The 18,337-nt window shown below is 44.5% G+C and overlaps 1 protein-coding gene across 7 annotated transcripts in view; it reads left to right on the top strand.

The window, feature by feature from the left end:
- LOC116938358 (solute carrier family 2, facilitated glucose transporter member 9-like) overlaps window positions 1-18,337 on the top strand; it is a 47,945-nt gene extending 29,608 nt beyond the window's left edge. For 2 of the 7 annotated variants that reach the window (XM_076055718.1, XM_076055717.1), the window contains exon 6: window positions 1,872-18,337. In XM_076055718.1, the coding sequence (XP_075911833.1) occupies window positions 1,872-2,279 (408 nt within the window). In that variant the 3' untranslated portion in view covers window positions 2,280-18,337. The remainder of the gene's footprint in view (window positions 1-1,871) is intronic. The other 5 variants (XR_012930571.1, XR_012930573.1, XR_012930575.1 and 2 more) reach the window with 5 other exon arrangements.

Below are 18,337 nucleotides of genomic sequence, written 5' to 3' on the forward strand. Positions count from 1 at the left end.
ACAAACTCACATAGAGACCCACAGAGACCCCACAGACTCACACAGAGACCCCACAGACTCACACAGAGACCCACAGACTCACACAGAGACCCACACAGACTCACACAGATACCCACACAGACTCAAACAGAGACCCAAAGACTCACACAGAGACCCACACAGACTCACAGAGACCCTACAGACTCAGAGACCCACACAGACTCACACAGATACCCACAGACTCAAACAGAGACGTACAGACTCACACAGAGACCCACAGACTCACAGGCCCCACAGACTCACACAGAGACCCACACAGACTCACAGAGACACACAGACTCACACAGAGACACACACACTCTCACACAGAGACCCATACAGACTCACACAGAGACCCTACAGAGACCCATAGACTTACACAGAGACCCCGCAGACTCACACAGAGACCCACAGACTCACACAGAGACCCAGAGACGCACACAGAGACCCATAGACTCACACAAAGACCCCACAGAGACCCACAGACTCGCACAGAGACCCACAGACTAACACAGAGACCCACACCGACATACACAGACTCACACAGATACCCCACAGACTCACACAGATACCCAGAGACCCACAGACTCACACAGAGACCCACAGACTCGCACAGAGACCCACAGACTAACACAGAGACCCACACAGACACACAGACTCACACAGAGACCCCACAGACTCACACAGAGACCCCACAGACTCACACAGAGACCCCACAAACTCACACAGAGACCCCACAGACTCACACAGAAACCCACAGACTCACACAGACTCACACAGAGACCCACAGACTCACACAGAGACACACAGACTCACACAGAGACCCACAGACTCACACAGAAACCCACAGACTTACACAGAAACCCACAGACTCACACAGAGACCCCACAGACTCACACAGAAACCCACAGACTCACTCAGAGAGCCACACAGACTCACACAGAGACCCCACAGACTCACACAGAAACCCACAGACTCACACAGAGACCCCACAGACTCACACAGAGACCCACAGACTCACACAGAGACCCCACAGACTCACACAGAAACCCACAGACTCACACAGATACCCCACAGACTCACACAGAGACCCCACAGACTCACACAGAGACCCCGCAGACTCACACAGAGACCCACAGACTCACACAGAGACCCCACAGACTCACACAGACTCACACAGAGACCCACAGACTCACACAGAGACCCACAGAGACCCACAGCTCACACAGAGACCCACAGACTCACATAGAAACCCCACAGACTCACACAGAGACCCACAGAGACCCACAGCTCACACAGAGACCCACAGGCTCACACAGAGACCCACAAACTCACACACAGAGACCCACAAACTCACACACAGAGACCCCACAGACTCACACAGAGACCCCACAGACTCACACAGAGACCCACAGACTCACACAGAGACCCCACAGACTCACACAGACCCCACAGACTCACACAGAGATCCCACAGACTCACACAGAGACCCAGAGACTCGCACAGAGACCCCACACAGACTCACACAGAGACCCAGAGACTCACACAGAGACCCACAGACTCACACAGAGGCCCCACAGACTCACACAGAGACCCCACAGACTCACACAGAGACCCACAGACTCACACACACACACAGACTCATACAGAGACCCACAGACTCACACAGAGACCCCACAGACTCACACAGAAACCCACAGACTCACACAGAGACCCCACACAGACTCGCACAGAGACGAGTCCACCACACGGACCTGTGTGGCTCCACCATCCAGCAGCGGAGAGATCTCCCGCCCCCCCACTCCCTCCACCACCCTCCCATCTCCCCCCCCTCCCCCGCCCACCCCACCCAGGAGTCGCTGGGCCCCTTCTGCTTCCTCCTCTTCTCCGCCGACTGCCTCCTGGCCGCCGTCCTCGTCCACCGCTGGCTGCCCGAGACCAAAAACCGCTCCCTGCTGGACATCGCCCGGCACTTCGAGGCCGTCGGCCGCGGCCACGCCGGGGGAGGCCTCGCCGGCACCGGCGCCGGGGGAGGCCTCGCCGGTGACGCCGCCAAAGCCGCCGCCGACGACGCCACCGCCATCAACAACGCCACCGCCGCCATCAACAACGCCGCCGCCGCCGCCGCCACCAACGACGATGGCGACGAGGATGACGAGGATGAGGAGGATGAGGAGGATGGGCCTCCACCTACGACGCATCGTGGGGTCACGGCGCTGCTCACCAAGCTGCCACCGCCGGCGGGCCAGGGGAGATGTTGACGACCTCGCCCGGTGCGCAGGAGGTCGTGGGTCTCTCCCTACCCCGGTGAGATGTTGACGACCTCGCCCGGTGCGCAGGAGGTCGTGGGTCTCTCCCTACCCCGGTGAGATGTTGACGACCTCGCCTGGTGCGCAGGAGGTCGTGGGTCTCTCCCTACCCCGGTGAGATGTTGACTACCTCGCCTGGCACGCAGGAGGTCGTGGGTCTCTCCCTACCCCGGTGAGATGTTGACGACCTCGCCTGGTGCGCAGGAGGTCGTGGGTCTCTCCCTACCCCGGTGAGATGTTGACGACCTCGCCTGGTACGCAGGAGGTCGTGGGTCTCTCCCTACCCCGGTGAGATGTTGACGACCTCGCCTGGTACGCAGGAGGTCGTGGGTCTCTCCCTACCCCGGTGAGATGTTGACGACCTCGCCTGGTACGCAGGAGGTCGTGGGTCTCTCCCTACCCCGGTGAGATGTTGAATACCTCGCCTGGTATACGGGAGGTCGTGGGTTCTATCCTGAACCCTGACAATGCCTACTGCTATGTGGAGTCTGCATCTCTCTCTCGCTCCACGTGTGAGTTTATGGGTCTCTGTGAGAGCCTATGGGTCTCTGTGTGTGTCACGGTGGCTAAGGAGATGTTGACTACCTCGCCTGGTATAAAGGAGATCGTGGGTTATATCCTGGACCCTGACAACACCTACTGCTATGTGGAGTCTGCGTTTCTCTCTCTCGCTCCACGTGTGAGTTTATGGGTCTCTGTGAGAGCCTATGGGTCTCTGTGTGTGTCACGGTGGCTAGGGAGATGTTGAATACCTCGCCTAGTATAAAGGAGATTGTGGGTTATATCCTGGACCCTGACAACACCTACTGCTATGTGGAGTCTGCGTCTCTCTCTCTCTCGCTCCACGTGTGAGTTTATGGGTCTCTGTGAGAGCCTATGGGTCTCTGTGTGTGTCACGGTGGCTAAGGAGATGTTGACTACCTCGCCTGGTATAAAGGAGATCGTGGGTTATATCCTGGACCCTGACAACACCTACTGCTATGTGGAGTCTGCATCTCTCTCTCTCGCTCCACGTGCGAGTTTATGGGTCTCTGTGAGAGCCTATGGGTCTCTGTGTGTGTCACGGTGGCTAGGGAGATGTTGACTACCTCGCCTGGTATAAAGGAGATTGTGGGTTATATCCTGGACCCTGACAACACCTACTGCTATGTGGAGTCTGCGTCTCTCTCTCTCTCGCTCCACGTGTGAGTTTATGGGTCTCTGTGAGAGCCTATGGGTCTCTGTGTGTCACGGTGGCTATGGAGATGTTGAATACCTCGCCTGGTATAAAGGAGATCGTGGGTTCTATCCTGGACCCTGACAACGCCTACTGCTATGTGGAGTCTGCGTCTCTCTCTCTCTCGCTCCACGTGTGAGTTTATGGGTCTCTGTGAGAGTCTATGGGTCTCTGTGTGTGTCACGGTGGCTAGGGAAATGTTGACTACCTCGCCTGGTAATACGGGAGGTCGTGGGTTCGATCCCGGACCCTGACGAAGCCTCCTGCTGCTGATGCTGTGTATTTGGAGTCTGCGTCTCTCTCTCTCTCTCTCCCTCCGCGTGGTCGTGTGGATTTTTCTCCGGGTCCTCTGAGTATTTCACTGCTGCTGCTGCTGCGAACGTCCACGTGGTGTTAGTGGTGATGATGATCTAAGCCATTGGGTTGAGCTGTTATCATGTGATGGGCCAGCTCGCTTCGGATGAAGACCGGCAAGAACTGTGAGCTGCTGTGTTACTCTGTAGCATGTAGGATGGGTAGGGGTATATAGAGTCAGTAGATACTACTAACTCTATAGGATGTAGGATGTGTAGGGGTATAGTCAGTAGATACTACTAACTCTATAGTATGTAGGATGTGTAGGGGTATATAGGGTCAGTAGATACTACTAACTCTATAGGATGTAGGATGTGTAGGTGTATATAGGGTCAGTAGATACTACTAACTCTATAGTATATAGGATGTGTAGGGGTATAGAGAGTCAGTAGATACTACTAACTCTATAGTATGTAGGATGTGTAGGGGCATATAGGGGCAGTAGATACTACTAACTCTATAGGATGTAGGATGTGTAGGGGTATATAGGGTCAGTAGATACTACTAACTCTATAGTATATAGGATGTGTAGGGGTATAGAGAGTCAGTAGATACTACTAACTCTATAGCATGTAGGTTGTGTAGGGGTATATAGAGTCAGTAGATACTACTAACTCTATAGGATGTGTAGGGGTATAGAGAGTCAGTAGATACTACTAACTCTATAGGATGTAGGATGTGTAGGTCAGTAGATACTACTAACTCTATAGGATGTGTAGGGGTATATAGAGTCAGTAGATAGTACTACCTCTATAGCATGTAGGATGTGTAGGGGTATATAGAGTCAGTAGATACTACTAACTCTATAGGATGTAGGATGTGTAGGGGTATAGAGTCAGTAGATACTACTAACTCTATAGGATGTAGGATGTGTAGAGGTATAGAGTCAGTAGATACTACTAACTCTATAGGATGTAGGATGTGTAGGGGTATAGAGTCAGTAGATACTACTAACTCTATAGGATGTAGGATGTGTAGGGGTATAGAGTCAGTAGATACTACTAACTCTATAGTATGTAGGATGTGTAGGGGTATAGAGAGTCAGTAGATACTACTAACTCTATAGGATGTAGGATGTGTAGGGGTATATAGAGTCAGTAGATACTACTAACTCTATAGTATGTAGGATGTGTAGGGGTATATAGGGTCAGTAGATACTACTAACTCTATAGCATGTAGGATGTGTAGGGGTATAGAGAGTCAGTAGATACTACTAACTCTATAGGATGTGTAGGGGTATAGAGAGTCAGGAGATACTACTAACTCTATAGGATGTGTAGGGGTATATAGGGTCAGTAGATACTACTAACTCTATAGTATGTAGGATGTGTAGGGGTATAGTCAGTAGATACTACTAACTCTATAGGATGTAGGATGTGTAGGGGTATAGAGAGTCAGTAGATACTACTAACTCTATAGGATGTGTAGGGGTATAGAGAGTCAGTAGATACTACTAACTCTATAGGATGTGTAGGGGTATATAGGGTCAGTAGATACTACTAACTCTATAGTATGTAGGATGTGTAGGGGTATAGTCAGTAGATACTACTAACTCTATAGGATGTAGGATGTGTAGGGGTATAAAGTCAGTAGATACTACTAACTCTATAGGATGTAGGATGTGTAGGGGTATATAGAGTCAGTAGATACTACTAACTCTATAGGATGTGTAGGGGTATATAGAGTCAGTAGATACTACTAACTCTATAGGATGTAGGATGTGTAGGGGTATATAGAGTCAGTAGATACTACTAACTCTATAGGATGTGTAGGGGTATATAGAGTCAGTAGATACTACTAACTCTATAGTATGTAGGATTTGTAGGGGTATATAGGGTCAGTAGATACTACTAACTCTATAGTATGTAGGCTGTGTAGGGGTATAGTCAGTAGATATTACTAACTCTATAGGATGTAGGATGTGTAGGGGTATAGAGAGTCAGTAGATACTACTAACTCTATAGGATGTAGGATGTGTAGGGGTATAGAGAGTCAGTAGATACTACTAACTCTATAGCATGTAGGTTGTGTAGGGGTATAGAGAGTCAGTAGATACTACTAACTCTATAGTATGTGTAGGGGTATATAGAGTCAGTAGATACTACTAACTCTATAGGATGTGTAGGGGTATAGAGAGTCAGTAGATACTACTAACTCTATAGGATGTAGGATGTGTAGGTCAGTAGATACTACTAACTCTATAGGATGTGTAGGGGTATATAGAGTCAGTAGATAGTACTACCTCTATAGCATGTAGGATGTGTAGGGGTATATAGAGTCAGTAGATACTACTAACTCTATAGGATGTAGGATGTGTAGGGGTATAGAGTCAGTAGATACTACTAACTCTATAGGATGTAGGATGTGTAGAGGTATAGAGTCAGTAGATACTACTAACTCTATAGGATGTAGGATGTGTAGGGGTATAGAGTCAGTAGATACTACTAACTCTATAGGATGTAGGATGTGTAGGGGTATAGAGTCAGTAGATACTACTAACTCTATAGTATGTAGGATGTGTAGGGGTATAGAGAGTCAGTAGATACTACTAACTCTATAGGATGTAGGATGTGTAGGGGTATATAGAGTCAGTAGATACTACTAACTCTATAGTATGTAGGATGTGTAGGGGTATATAGGGTCAGTAGATACTACTAACTCTATAGCATGTAGGATGTGTAGGGGTATAGAGAGTCAGTAGATACTACTAACTCTATAGGATGTGTAGGGGTATATAGGGTCAGTAGATACTACTAACTCTATAGTATGTAGGATGTGTAGGGGTATAGTCAGTAGATACTACTAACTCTATAGGATGTAGGATGTGTAGGGGTATAAAGTCAGTAGATACTACTAACTCTATAGAATGTGTAGGGGTATAGAGAGTCAGTAGATACTACTAACTCTATAGGATGTGTAGGGGTATAGAGTCAGTAGATACTACTAACTCTATAGTATGTAGGATGTGTAGGGGTATAGTCAGTAGATACTACTAACTCTATAGGATGTAGGATGTGTAGGGGTATAAAGTCAGTAGATACTACTAACTCTATAGAATGTGTAGGGGTATAGAGAGTCAGTAGATACTACTAACTCTATAGGATGTGTAGGGGTATAGAGAGTCAGTAGATACTACTAACTCTATAGGATGTAGGTTGTGTAGGGGTATATAGAGTCAGTAGATACTACTAACTCTATAGTATGTAGGATGTGTAGGGGTATATAGGGTCAGTAGATACTACTAACTCTATAGCATGTAGGATGTGTAGGGGTATAGAGAGTCAGTAGATACTACTAACTCTATAGGATGTGTAGGGGTATATAGGGTCAGTAGATACTACTAAATCTATAGTATGTAGGATGTGTAGGGGTATAGTCAGTAGATACTACTAACTCTATAGGATGTAGGATGTGTAGGGGTATAAAGTCAGTAGATACTACTAACTCTATAGAATGTGTAGGGGTATAGAGAGTCAGTAGATACTACTAACTCTATAGGATGTGTAGGGGTATAGAGAGTCAGTAGATACTACTAACTCTATAGGATGTAGGTTGTGTAGGGGTATATAGTCAGTAGATACTACTAACTCTATAGGATGTGTAGGGGTATATAGAGTCAGTAGATACTACTAACTCTATAGGATGTAGGATGTGTAGGGGTATATAGAGTCAGTAGATACTACTAACTCTATAGGATGTGTAGGGGTATAGAGAGTCAGTAGATACTACTAACTCTATAGTATGTAGGATGTGTAGGGGTATAGTCAGTAGATACTACTAACTCTATAGGATGTGTAGGGGTATAGAGTCAGTAGATACTACTAACTCTATAGGATGTAGGATGTGTAGGGGTATATAGAGTCAGTAGATACTATTAACTCTATAGGATGTGTAGGGGTATATAGAGTCAGTAGATACTACTAACTCTATAGGATGTGTAGGGGTATAGAGAGTCAGTAGATACTACTAACTCTATAGTATGTAGGATGTGTAGGGGTATAGTCAGTAGATACTACTAACTCTATAGGATGTAGGATGTGTAGAGGTATAAAGTCAGTAGATACTACTAACTCTATAGAATGTGTAGGGGTATAGTCAGTAGATACTACTAACTCTATAGGATGTGTAGGGGTATAGAGAGTCAGTAGATACTACTAACTCTATAGGATGTGTAGGGGTATATAGAGTCAGTAGATACTACTAACTCTATAGTATGTAGGATGTGTAGGGGTATATAGAGTCAGTAGATACTACTAACTCTATAGTATCTAGGATGTGTAGGGGTATATAGGGTCAGTAGATACTACTAACTCTATAGGATGTAGGATGTGTAGGGGTATATAGGGTCAATAGATACTACTAACTCTATAGTATGTAGGATGTGTAGGGGTATAGAGAGTCAGTAGATACTACTAACTCTGTAGCATGTAGGATGTTCAGGGGTATATAGAGTCAGTAGATACTACTAACTCTGTAGCATGTAGGATGTGTAGGGGTATATAGAGTCAGTAGATACTACTAAATCTATAGTATGAAGGATGTGTAGGGGTATATAAAGTCAGTAGATACTACTAACTCTATAGTATGTGTAGGGGTATATAGAGTCAGTAGATACTACTAACTCTATAGGATGTAGGCTGTGTAGGGGTATATAGAGTCAGTAGATACTACTAACTCTATAGTATGTAGGATGTGTAGGGGTATATAGGGTCAGTAGATAGTACTAACTCTATAGCATGTAGGATGTATAGGGGTATAGAGAGTCAGTAGATACTACTAACTCTATAGGATGTGTAGGGGTATATAGGGTCAGTAGATACTACTAACTCTATAGTATGTAGGATGTGTAGGGGTATAGTCAGTAGATACTACTAACTCTATAGTATGTAGGATGTGTAAGGGTATAGTCAGTAGATACTACTAACTCTATAGGATGTAGGATGTGTAGGGGTATAAAGTCAGTAGATACTACTAACTCTATAGAATGTGTAGGGGTATAGAGAGTCAGTAGATACTACTAACTCTATAGGATGTGTAGGGGTATAGAGAGTCAGTAGATACTACTAACTCTATAGGATGTAGGTTGTGTAGGGGTATATAGAGTCAGTAGATACTACTAACTCTATAGGATGTGTAGGGGTATAGAGAGTCAGTAGATACTACTTACTCTATAGGATGTAGGATGTGTAGGGGTATATAGAGTCAGTAGATACTACTAACTCTATAGGATGTGTAGGGGTATAGAGAGTCAGTAGATACTACTAACTCTAAAGTATGTAGGATGTGTAGGGGTATAGTCAGTAGATACTACTAACTCTATAGGATGTAGGATGTGTAGGGGTATAAAGTCAGTAGATACTACTAACTCTATAGAATGTATAGGGGTATAGAGAGTCAGTAGATACTACTAACTCTATAGGATGTGTAGGGGTATAGAGAGTCAGTAGATACTACTAACTCTATAGGATGTAGGTTGTGTAGGGGTATATAGAGTCAGTAGATACTACTAACTCTATAGTATGTAGGATGTGTAGGGGTATATAGGGTCAGTAGATACTACTAACTCTATAGCATGTAGGATGTGTAGGGGTATAGAGAGTCAGTAGATACTACTAACTCTATAGGATGTGTAGGGGTATATAGGGTCAGTAGATACTACTAACTCTATAGTATGTAGGATGTGTAGGGGTATAGTCAGTAGATACTACTAACTCTATAGGATGTAGGATGTGTAGGGGTATAAAGTCAGTAGATACTACTAACTCTATAGAATGTGTAGGGGTATAGAGAGTCAGTAGATACTACTAACTCTATAGGATGTGTAGGGGTATAGAGAGTCAGTAGATACTACTAACTCTATAGGATGTAGGTTGTATAGGGGTATATAGTCAGTAGATACTACTAACTCTATAGGATGTGTAGGGGTATATAGAGTCAGTAGATACTACTAACTCTATAGGATGTAGGATGTGTAGGGGTATATAGAGTCAGTAGATACTACTAACTCTATAGGATGTGTAGGGGTATAGAGAGTCAGTAGATACTACTAACTCTATAGTATGTAGGATGTGTAGGGGTATAGTCAGTAGATACTACTAACTCTATAGGATGTGTAGGGGTATAGAGTCAGTAGATACTACTAACTCTATAGTATGTGTAGGGGTATATAGAGTCAGTAGATACTACTAACTCTATAGGATGTAGGTTGTGTAGGGGTATATAGAGTCAGTAGATACTACTAACTCTATAGTATGTAGGATGTGTAGGGGTATATAGGGTCAGTAGATACTACTAACTCTATAGCATGTAGGATGTGTAGGGGTATAGTCAGTAGATACTACTAACTCTATAGTATGTAGGATGTGTAGGGGTATAGTCAGTAGATACTACTAACTCTATAGGATGTGTAGGGGTATAGAGAGTCAGTAGATACTACTAACTCTATAGGATGTGTAGGGGTATATAGGGTCAGTAGATACTACTAACTCTATAGTATGTAGGATGTGTAGGGGTATAGTCAGTAGATACTACTAACTCTATAGTATGTAGGATGTGTAGGGGTATAGTCAGTAGATACTACTAACTCTATAGGATGTAGGATGTGTAGGGGTATAAAGTCAGTAGATACTACTAACTCTATAGAATGTGTAGGGGTATAGAGGGTCAGTAGATACTACTAACTCTATAGGATGTGTAGGGGTATAGAGAGTCAGTAGATACTACTAACTCTATAGGATGTAGGTTGTGTAGGGGTATATAGAGTCAGTAGATACTACTAACTCTATAGGATGTGTAGGGGTATAGAGAGTCAGTAGATACTACTTACTCTATAGGATGTAGGATGTGTAGGGGTATATAGAGTCAGTAGATACTACTAACTCTATAGGATGTGTAGGGGTATAGAGAGTCAGTAGATACTACTAACTCTATAGTATGTAGGATGTGTAGGGGTATAGTCAGTAGATACTACTAACTCTATAGGATGTAGGATGTGTAGGGGTATAAAGTCAGTAGATACTACTAGCTCTATAGAATGTGTAGGGGTATAGTCAGTAGATACTACTAACTCTATAGGATGTGTAGGGGTATAGAGAGTCAGTAGATACTACTAACTCTATAGGATGTAGGTTGTGTAGGGGTATATAGAGTCAGTAGATACTACTAACTCTATAGTATGTAGGATGTGTAGGGGTATATAGGGTCAGTAGATACTACTAACTCTATAGCATGTAGGATGTGTAGGGGTATAGAGAGTCAGTAGATACTACTAACTCTATAGGATGTGTAGGGGTATATAGGGTCAGTAGATACTACTAACTCTATAGTATGTAGGATGTGTAGGGGTATAGTCAGTAGATACTACTAACTCTATAGGATGTAAGATGTGTAGGGGTATAAAGTCAGTAGATACTACTAACTCTATAGAATGTGTAGGGGTATAGAGAGTCAGTAGATACTACTAACTCTATAGGATGTGTAGGGGTATAGAGAGTCAGTAGATACTACTAACTCTATAGGATGTAGGTTGTGTAGGGGTATATAGTCAGTAGATACTACTAACTCTATAGGATGTGTAGGGGTATATAGAGTCAGTAGATACTACTAACTCTATAGGATGTAGGATGTGTAGGGGTATATAGAGTCAGTAGATACTACTAACTCTATAGGATGTGTAGGGGTATAGAGAGTCAGTAGATACTACTAACTCTATAGTATGTAGGATGTGTAGGGGTATAGTCAGTAGATACTACTAACTCTATAGGATGTGTAGGGGTATAGAGTCAGTAGATACTACTAACTCTATAGGATGTAGGATGTGTAGGGGTATATAGAGTCAGTAGATACTATTAACTCTATAGGATGTGTAGGGGTATAGAGAGTCAGTAGATACTACTAACTCTATAGGATGTAGGATGTGTAGGGGTATATAGAGTCAGTAGATACTACTAACTCTATAGGATGTGTAGGGGTATAGAGAGTCAGTAGATACTACTAACTCTATAGTATGTAGGATGTGTAGGGGTATAGTCAGTAGATACTACTAACTCTATAGGATGTAGGATGTGTAGAGGTATAAAGTCAGTAGATACTACTAACTCTATAGAATGTGTAGGGGTATAGTCAGTAGATACTACTAACTCTATAGGATGTGTAGGGGTATAGAGAGTCAGTAGATACTACTAACTCTATAGGATGTGTAGGGGTATATAGAGTCAGTAGATACTACTAACTCTATAGTATGTAGGATGTGTAGGGGTATATAGAGTCAGTAGATACTACTAACTCTATAGTATCTAGGATGTGTAGGGGTATATAGGGTCAGTAGATACTACTAACTCTATAGGATGTAGGATGTGTAGGGGTATATAGGGTCAATAGATACTACTAACTCTATAGTATGTAGGATGTGTAGGGGTATAGAGAGTCAGTAGATACTATTAACTCTGTAGCATGTAGGATGTGTAGGGGTATATAGAGTCAGTAGATACTACTAACTCTGTAGCATGTAGGATGTGTAGGGGTATATAGAGTCAGTAGATACTACTAAATCTATAGTATGAAGGATGTGTAGGGGTATATAAAGTCAGTAGATACTACTAACTCTATAGTATGTGTAGGGGTATATAGAGTCAGTAGATACTACTAACTCTATAGGATGTGTAGGGGTATATAGAGTCAGTAGATACTACTAACTCTATAGGATGTGTAGGGGTATAGAGAGTCAGTAGATACTACTAACTCTATAGTATGTAGGATGTGTAGGGGTATAGTCAGTAGATACTACTAACTCTATAGGATGTAGGATGTGTAGGGGTATAAAGTCAGTAGATACTAACTCTATAGAATGTGTAGGGGTATAGAGAGTCAGTAGATACTACTAACTCTATAGGATGTGTAGGGGTATAGTCAGTAGATACTACTAACTCTATAGGATGTAGGTTGTGTAGGGGTATATAGAGTCAGTAGATACTACTAACTCTATAGTATGTAGGATGTGTAGGGGTATATAGGGTCAGTAGATACTACTAACTCTATAGCATGTATGATGTGTAGGGGTATAGAGAGTCAGTAGATACTACTAACTCTATAGGATGTGTAGGGGTATATAGGGTCAGTAGATACTACTAACTCTATAGTATGTAGGATGTGTAGGGGTATAGTCAGTAGATACTACTAACTCTATAGGATGTGTAGGGGTATAGAGTCAGTAGATACTACTAACTCTATAGGATGTAGGATGTGTAGGGGTATATAGAGTCAGTAGATACTATTAACTCTATAGGATGTGTAGGGGTATAGAGAGTCAGTAGATACTACTAACTCTATAGGATGTAGGATGTGTAGGGGTATATAGAGTCAGTAGATACTACTAACTCTATAGGATGTGTAGGGGTATAGAGAGTCAGTAGATACTACTAACTCTATAGTATGTAGGATGTGTAGGGGTATAGTCAGTAGATACTACTAACTCTATAGGATGTGTAGGGGTATAGAGTCAGTAGATACTACTAACTCTATAGAATGTGTAGGGGTATAGTCAGTAGATACTACTAACTCTATAGGATGTGTAGGGGTATAGAGAGTCAGTAGATACTACTAACTCTATAGGATGTGTAGGGGTATATAGAGTCAGTAGATACTACTAACTCTATAGTATGTAGGATGTGTAGGGGTATATAGAGTCAGTAGATACTACTAACTCTATAGTATCTAGGATGTGTAGGGGTATATAGGGTCAGTAGATACTACTAACTCTATAGGATGTAGGATGTGTAGGGGTATATAGGGTCAATAGATACTACTAACTCTATAGTATGTAGGATGTGTAGGGGTATAGAGAGTCAGTAGATACTACTAACTCTGTAGCATGTAGGATGTGTAGGGGTATATAGAGTCAGTAGATACTACTAACTCTGTAGCATGTAGGATGTGTAGGGGTATATAGAGTCAGTCGATACTACTAAATCTATAGTATGAAGGATGTGTAGGGGTATATAAAGTCAGTAGATACTACTAACTCTATAGTATGTGTAGGGGTATATAGAGTCAGTAGATACTACTAACTCTATAGGATGTGTAGGGGTATATAGAGTCAGTAGATACTACTAACTCTATAGTATGTAGGATGTGTAGGGGTATATAGAGTCAGTAGATACTACTAACTCCATAGTATCTAAGATGTGTAGGGGTATATAGGGTCAGTAGATACTACTAACTCTATAGGATGTAGGATGTGTAGGGGTATATAGGGTCAATAGATACTACTAACTCTATAGGATGTAGGATGTGTAGGTCAGTAGATACTACTAACTCTATAGGATGTGTAGGGGTATATAGAGTCAGTAGATACTACTAACTCTATAGGATGTAGGTTGTGTAGGGGTATATAGAGTCAGTAGATACTACTAACTCTATAGGATGTAGGATGTGTAGGGGTATATAGAGTCAGTAGATACTACTAACTCTATAGTATGTAGGATGTGTAGGGGTATATAGGGTCAGTAGATACTAACTCTATAGGATGTAGGATGTGTAGGGGTATATAGAGTCAGTAGATACTACTAACTCTATAGTATGTAGGATGTGTAGGGGTATATAGGGTCAGTAGATACTACTAACTCTATAGGATGTGTAGGGGTATATAGGGTCAGTAGATACTACTAACTCTATAGGATGTAGGATGTGTAGGGGTATAGAGAGTCAGTAGATACTACTAACTCTATAGGATGTACGATGTGTAGGGGTATATAGGGTCAGTAGATACTACTAACTCTATAGGATGTAGGATGTGTAGGGGTATAAAGAGTCAGGAATCGTGGGTGTCCAACGTTTCACGAGGCCCTTTTGAGGCAGTCTCAGAAAGTTCATCTATCAAATCGTCCCATAGACATCAATGTTAAAGTCTCCCATAGACTTCAATGTTAAAGTCTCCCACAGACTTCAATGTTAAAGTCTCCCATAGACTTCAATGTTAAAGTCTCCCATAGACTTCAATGTTAAAGGCTCCCATAGACTTCAATGTTAAAGTCTCCCCATAGACTTCAATGTTAAAGTCTCCCACAGACTTCAATGTTAAAGGCTCCCATAGACTTCAATGTTAAAGTCTCCCATAGACTACAATGTTAAAGTCTCCCATAGACTTCAATGTTAAAGTCTTCCCATATACTTCAATGTTAAATCCTCCCATAGACTTCAATGTTAAAGTCTCCCATAGACTTCAATGTTAAAGTCTCCCCATATACTTCAATGTTAAAGTCTCCCATAGACTCCAATGTTAAAGGCTCCCATAGACTTCAATAATAAAGTCTCCCACAGACTTCAATGTTAAATTCTCCCACAGACTTCAATGTTGAAGTCTCCCACAGACTTCAATGTTAAAGTCTCCCACAGACTTCAATGTTAAATCCTCCCATAGACTTCAATGTTAAAGTCTTCCCATAGACTTCACTGTTAAAGTCTCCCATAGACTTCAATGTTAAAGTCTCCCATAGACTTCAATGTTAAATCCTCCCACAGACTTCAATGTTAAAGTCTCCCACAGACTACAATGTTAAAGTCTCCCATAGACTTCAATGTTAAAGTCTCCCATAGACTTCAATGTTAAAGTCTCCCATAGACTTCAATGTTAAAGTCTCCCATAGACTTCAATGTTAAAGTCTCCCATAGACTTCAATGTTAAATCCTCCCATAGACTTCAATGTTAAAGTCTCCCATAGAATTCAATGTTAAATCCTCCCACAGACTTCAATGTTAAAGTCTTCCATAGACTTCAATGTTAAATCCTCCCACAGACTTCAATGTTAAAGTCTCCCATAGACTTCAATGTTAAAGTCTCCCATAGACTTCAATGTTAAAGTCTCACCATAGACTTCAATGTTAAATCCTCCCACAGACTTCAATGTTAAAGTCTCCCATAGACTTCAATGTTAAAGTCTCTCACAGACTTCAATGTTAAAGTCTCCCATAGACTTCAATGTTAAAGTCTCCCATAGACTTCAATGTTAAAGTCTCTCACAGACTTCAATGTTAAAGTCTCCCATAGACTTCAGTGTTAAATCCTCCCATAGACTTCAATGTTAAAGTCTACCATAGACTTCAATGTTAAAGTCTTCCACAGACTTCAATGTTAAAGTCTCCCTTAGACTTCAATGTTAAAGTCTCCCTTAGACTTCAATGTTAAATCCTCCCACAGACTTCAATAATAAAGTCTCCCACAGACTTCAATGTTAAAGTCTCCCACAGACTTCAATGTTAAATCCTCCCACAGACTTCAATGTTAAATCCTCCCACAGACTTCAATGTTAAAGGTTCCCCATAAACCCCATCGAGACTCAACGCACTCTCCTGAGGTGGGAGGATGCTCACAAAGAGCGTTGATTTATTCACATCGCACGCCAACGGGCAATGGAACACAGTGCGGGTGAGCGTTCCTGTGTGAGCGTGTGGGTGAGCGTGTGGGTGAGCGTGTGGGTGAGCGTGTGGGTGAGCGTTCGTGCGTGCAGGCGAGTATGCGGGGCAGGCGAGCGAGCCTGAGGTTTCATTTGATCAGCGAGTGTTGCCGATTGGGTGGACGAGCGGGTGGGTGGACGAGCGGGTGGGTGGGTGGACGAGCGAGCGGGCGGGTGGACGAGCGGGTGGGTGGACCAGCGGTTGTGCGCGTGGTTGCGAGTGTGGATGCAAGCCGGGGCGAGTGGCTGGTAGGGGATTTGTCCATCTCCTCTTCGCCTCCCCCCCGGGGGTCTCCATCTCTCCTCACCCGCGTCTCCCTCCTCCTCCTCCTCCTCGTCCGTCCTCGTTAATGCGTCTCACTCCCGCTTCTTGTAGTACTCCATGTGGCACAGCACCCAGCAGCTGGGGATCAGCAGCGTGGCTGCCATCGCTCCCAGCCCGATCACCGTCCCCTGCGAAACCCGGGGAGGGAGGGAGAGGGGTGGAACAGACATAGGGATTTTTTTAGAGCGCACACTCAGCCACACACACTCTCACTCACACACACAGCCAGCCACAGACACACACAGCCAGCCACACACACCCACTCTCTCACCCAGCCACACACACACTCACTCTCACCCACACTCTCACTCAGCCATCCACACTCTCACTCAGCCACACTCTCACTCAGCCACACTCTCACTCAGCCACACTCTCATCCACACACACACCCACAGTTTCACACAGCCACACACCCACCCATACACACCCACACTCTCACACACTCTCACTCACCCACACTCTCATCCACCCACACACACTCTCACTCACCCACACACAGCCACACACTCTCACTCAGCCACACTCTCTCACCCACACTCTCACTCACCCACATACCCACCCATACACACTCTCTCACCCACCCACTCACAACCTCCAATGAGCCGCTGCTGAACAAGACCTGGCCCTGCAGTGGCCCGTCGCAGTGCTACACAACGACGACGAGGAGGAGGAACACCACCAACAGGGCGCACAGGAGTGGCGCGTTGAGACGTTCAAACACCCCGGGGGGGAAACCACCCAAGGAGGGACCGGGCCAAGTGTGCGGGGTCCGCCACACACCACCACGGTCGCGGTAAGACCTGCAAAGCGGCCTCGGATGATAGTAACGACAAACTCAACTCAAGGGGGGTGAGAGAGGCCCCGCCGAGCCACGTTGTGTGGTGAGAAGCGAGCCCGAGCCATCACAAACACCGCCGTCGCGTGGAAATTGACAAGCAGCGGCCACCAAATGTGGAGGGGGGAAAAGGTCAGAGGACGCCACGCAGTGACCACCGCACACGGAGCAGAGAGCGAGAGAGAGAGCGAGAGACAGAGACAGCGAGAGAGAGACGCAGGCTTCAGATAAACAGGAGCAGGCATCACGTCAGGGTCGGGATCGAACGCCCGACCCCCCCCCCCCCCGTACACCGGGCGAGGTCGTGAACAACTCCGAGCCGCCCCAAGTGAAGCCGGCCGCCGCAGACGATGGCAGCCCGGCCGAGCGGCTGATATCATTGTGCGAGAAGCCGTCATGGCGGCGGCGGCGGCAGCAGCAGCAGCGGCCGTATACTCTTAAAACGCTGCGGTGACGCCGATTCTGAACTCGAGATATACAGCAGCAGAGGGCATCGTCAGGGTCAGGGTCGCACCGACGACCTGCCGTATACCGGGCGAGGTAGTTAACATCTCCTAGCCACCTTAAGTGACCTGGCTGACGCAAATGACAGCATTAGCAAGCGGCCGATACGACCGTGGTCACGTTGAAATTCACGGCAGGAGCTAAACACTCACACGCTTGGGTTATCTTCGAAAATGATTGGTCTATCGTTGCTTGTGTGTGTGTGGTGTGTCTTGAACTTATTTCGCACCGTACGTAGCCATCCGTGTTAGTCGGAGTTGCAGGGTGAAGACAACAAACTAAGCACAAAAAACTGTTCTAAATAAATGAGTTTTCAATCTAAATCTA

This window comes from Petromyzon marinus, chromosome 72, assembly GCF_048934315.1.
Source record: "Petromyzon marinus isolate PM22_M1 ecotype Great Lakes invasive population chromosome 72, UKy_Petmar_22M1.pri1.0, whole genome shotgun sequence".
In the NCBI taxonomy this organism is placed as follows: Eukaryota; Metazoa; Chordata; class Hyperoartia; order Petromyzontiformes; family Petromyzontidae; genus Petromyzon; species Petromyzon marinus.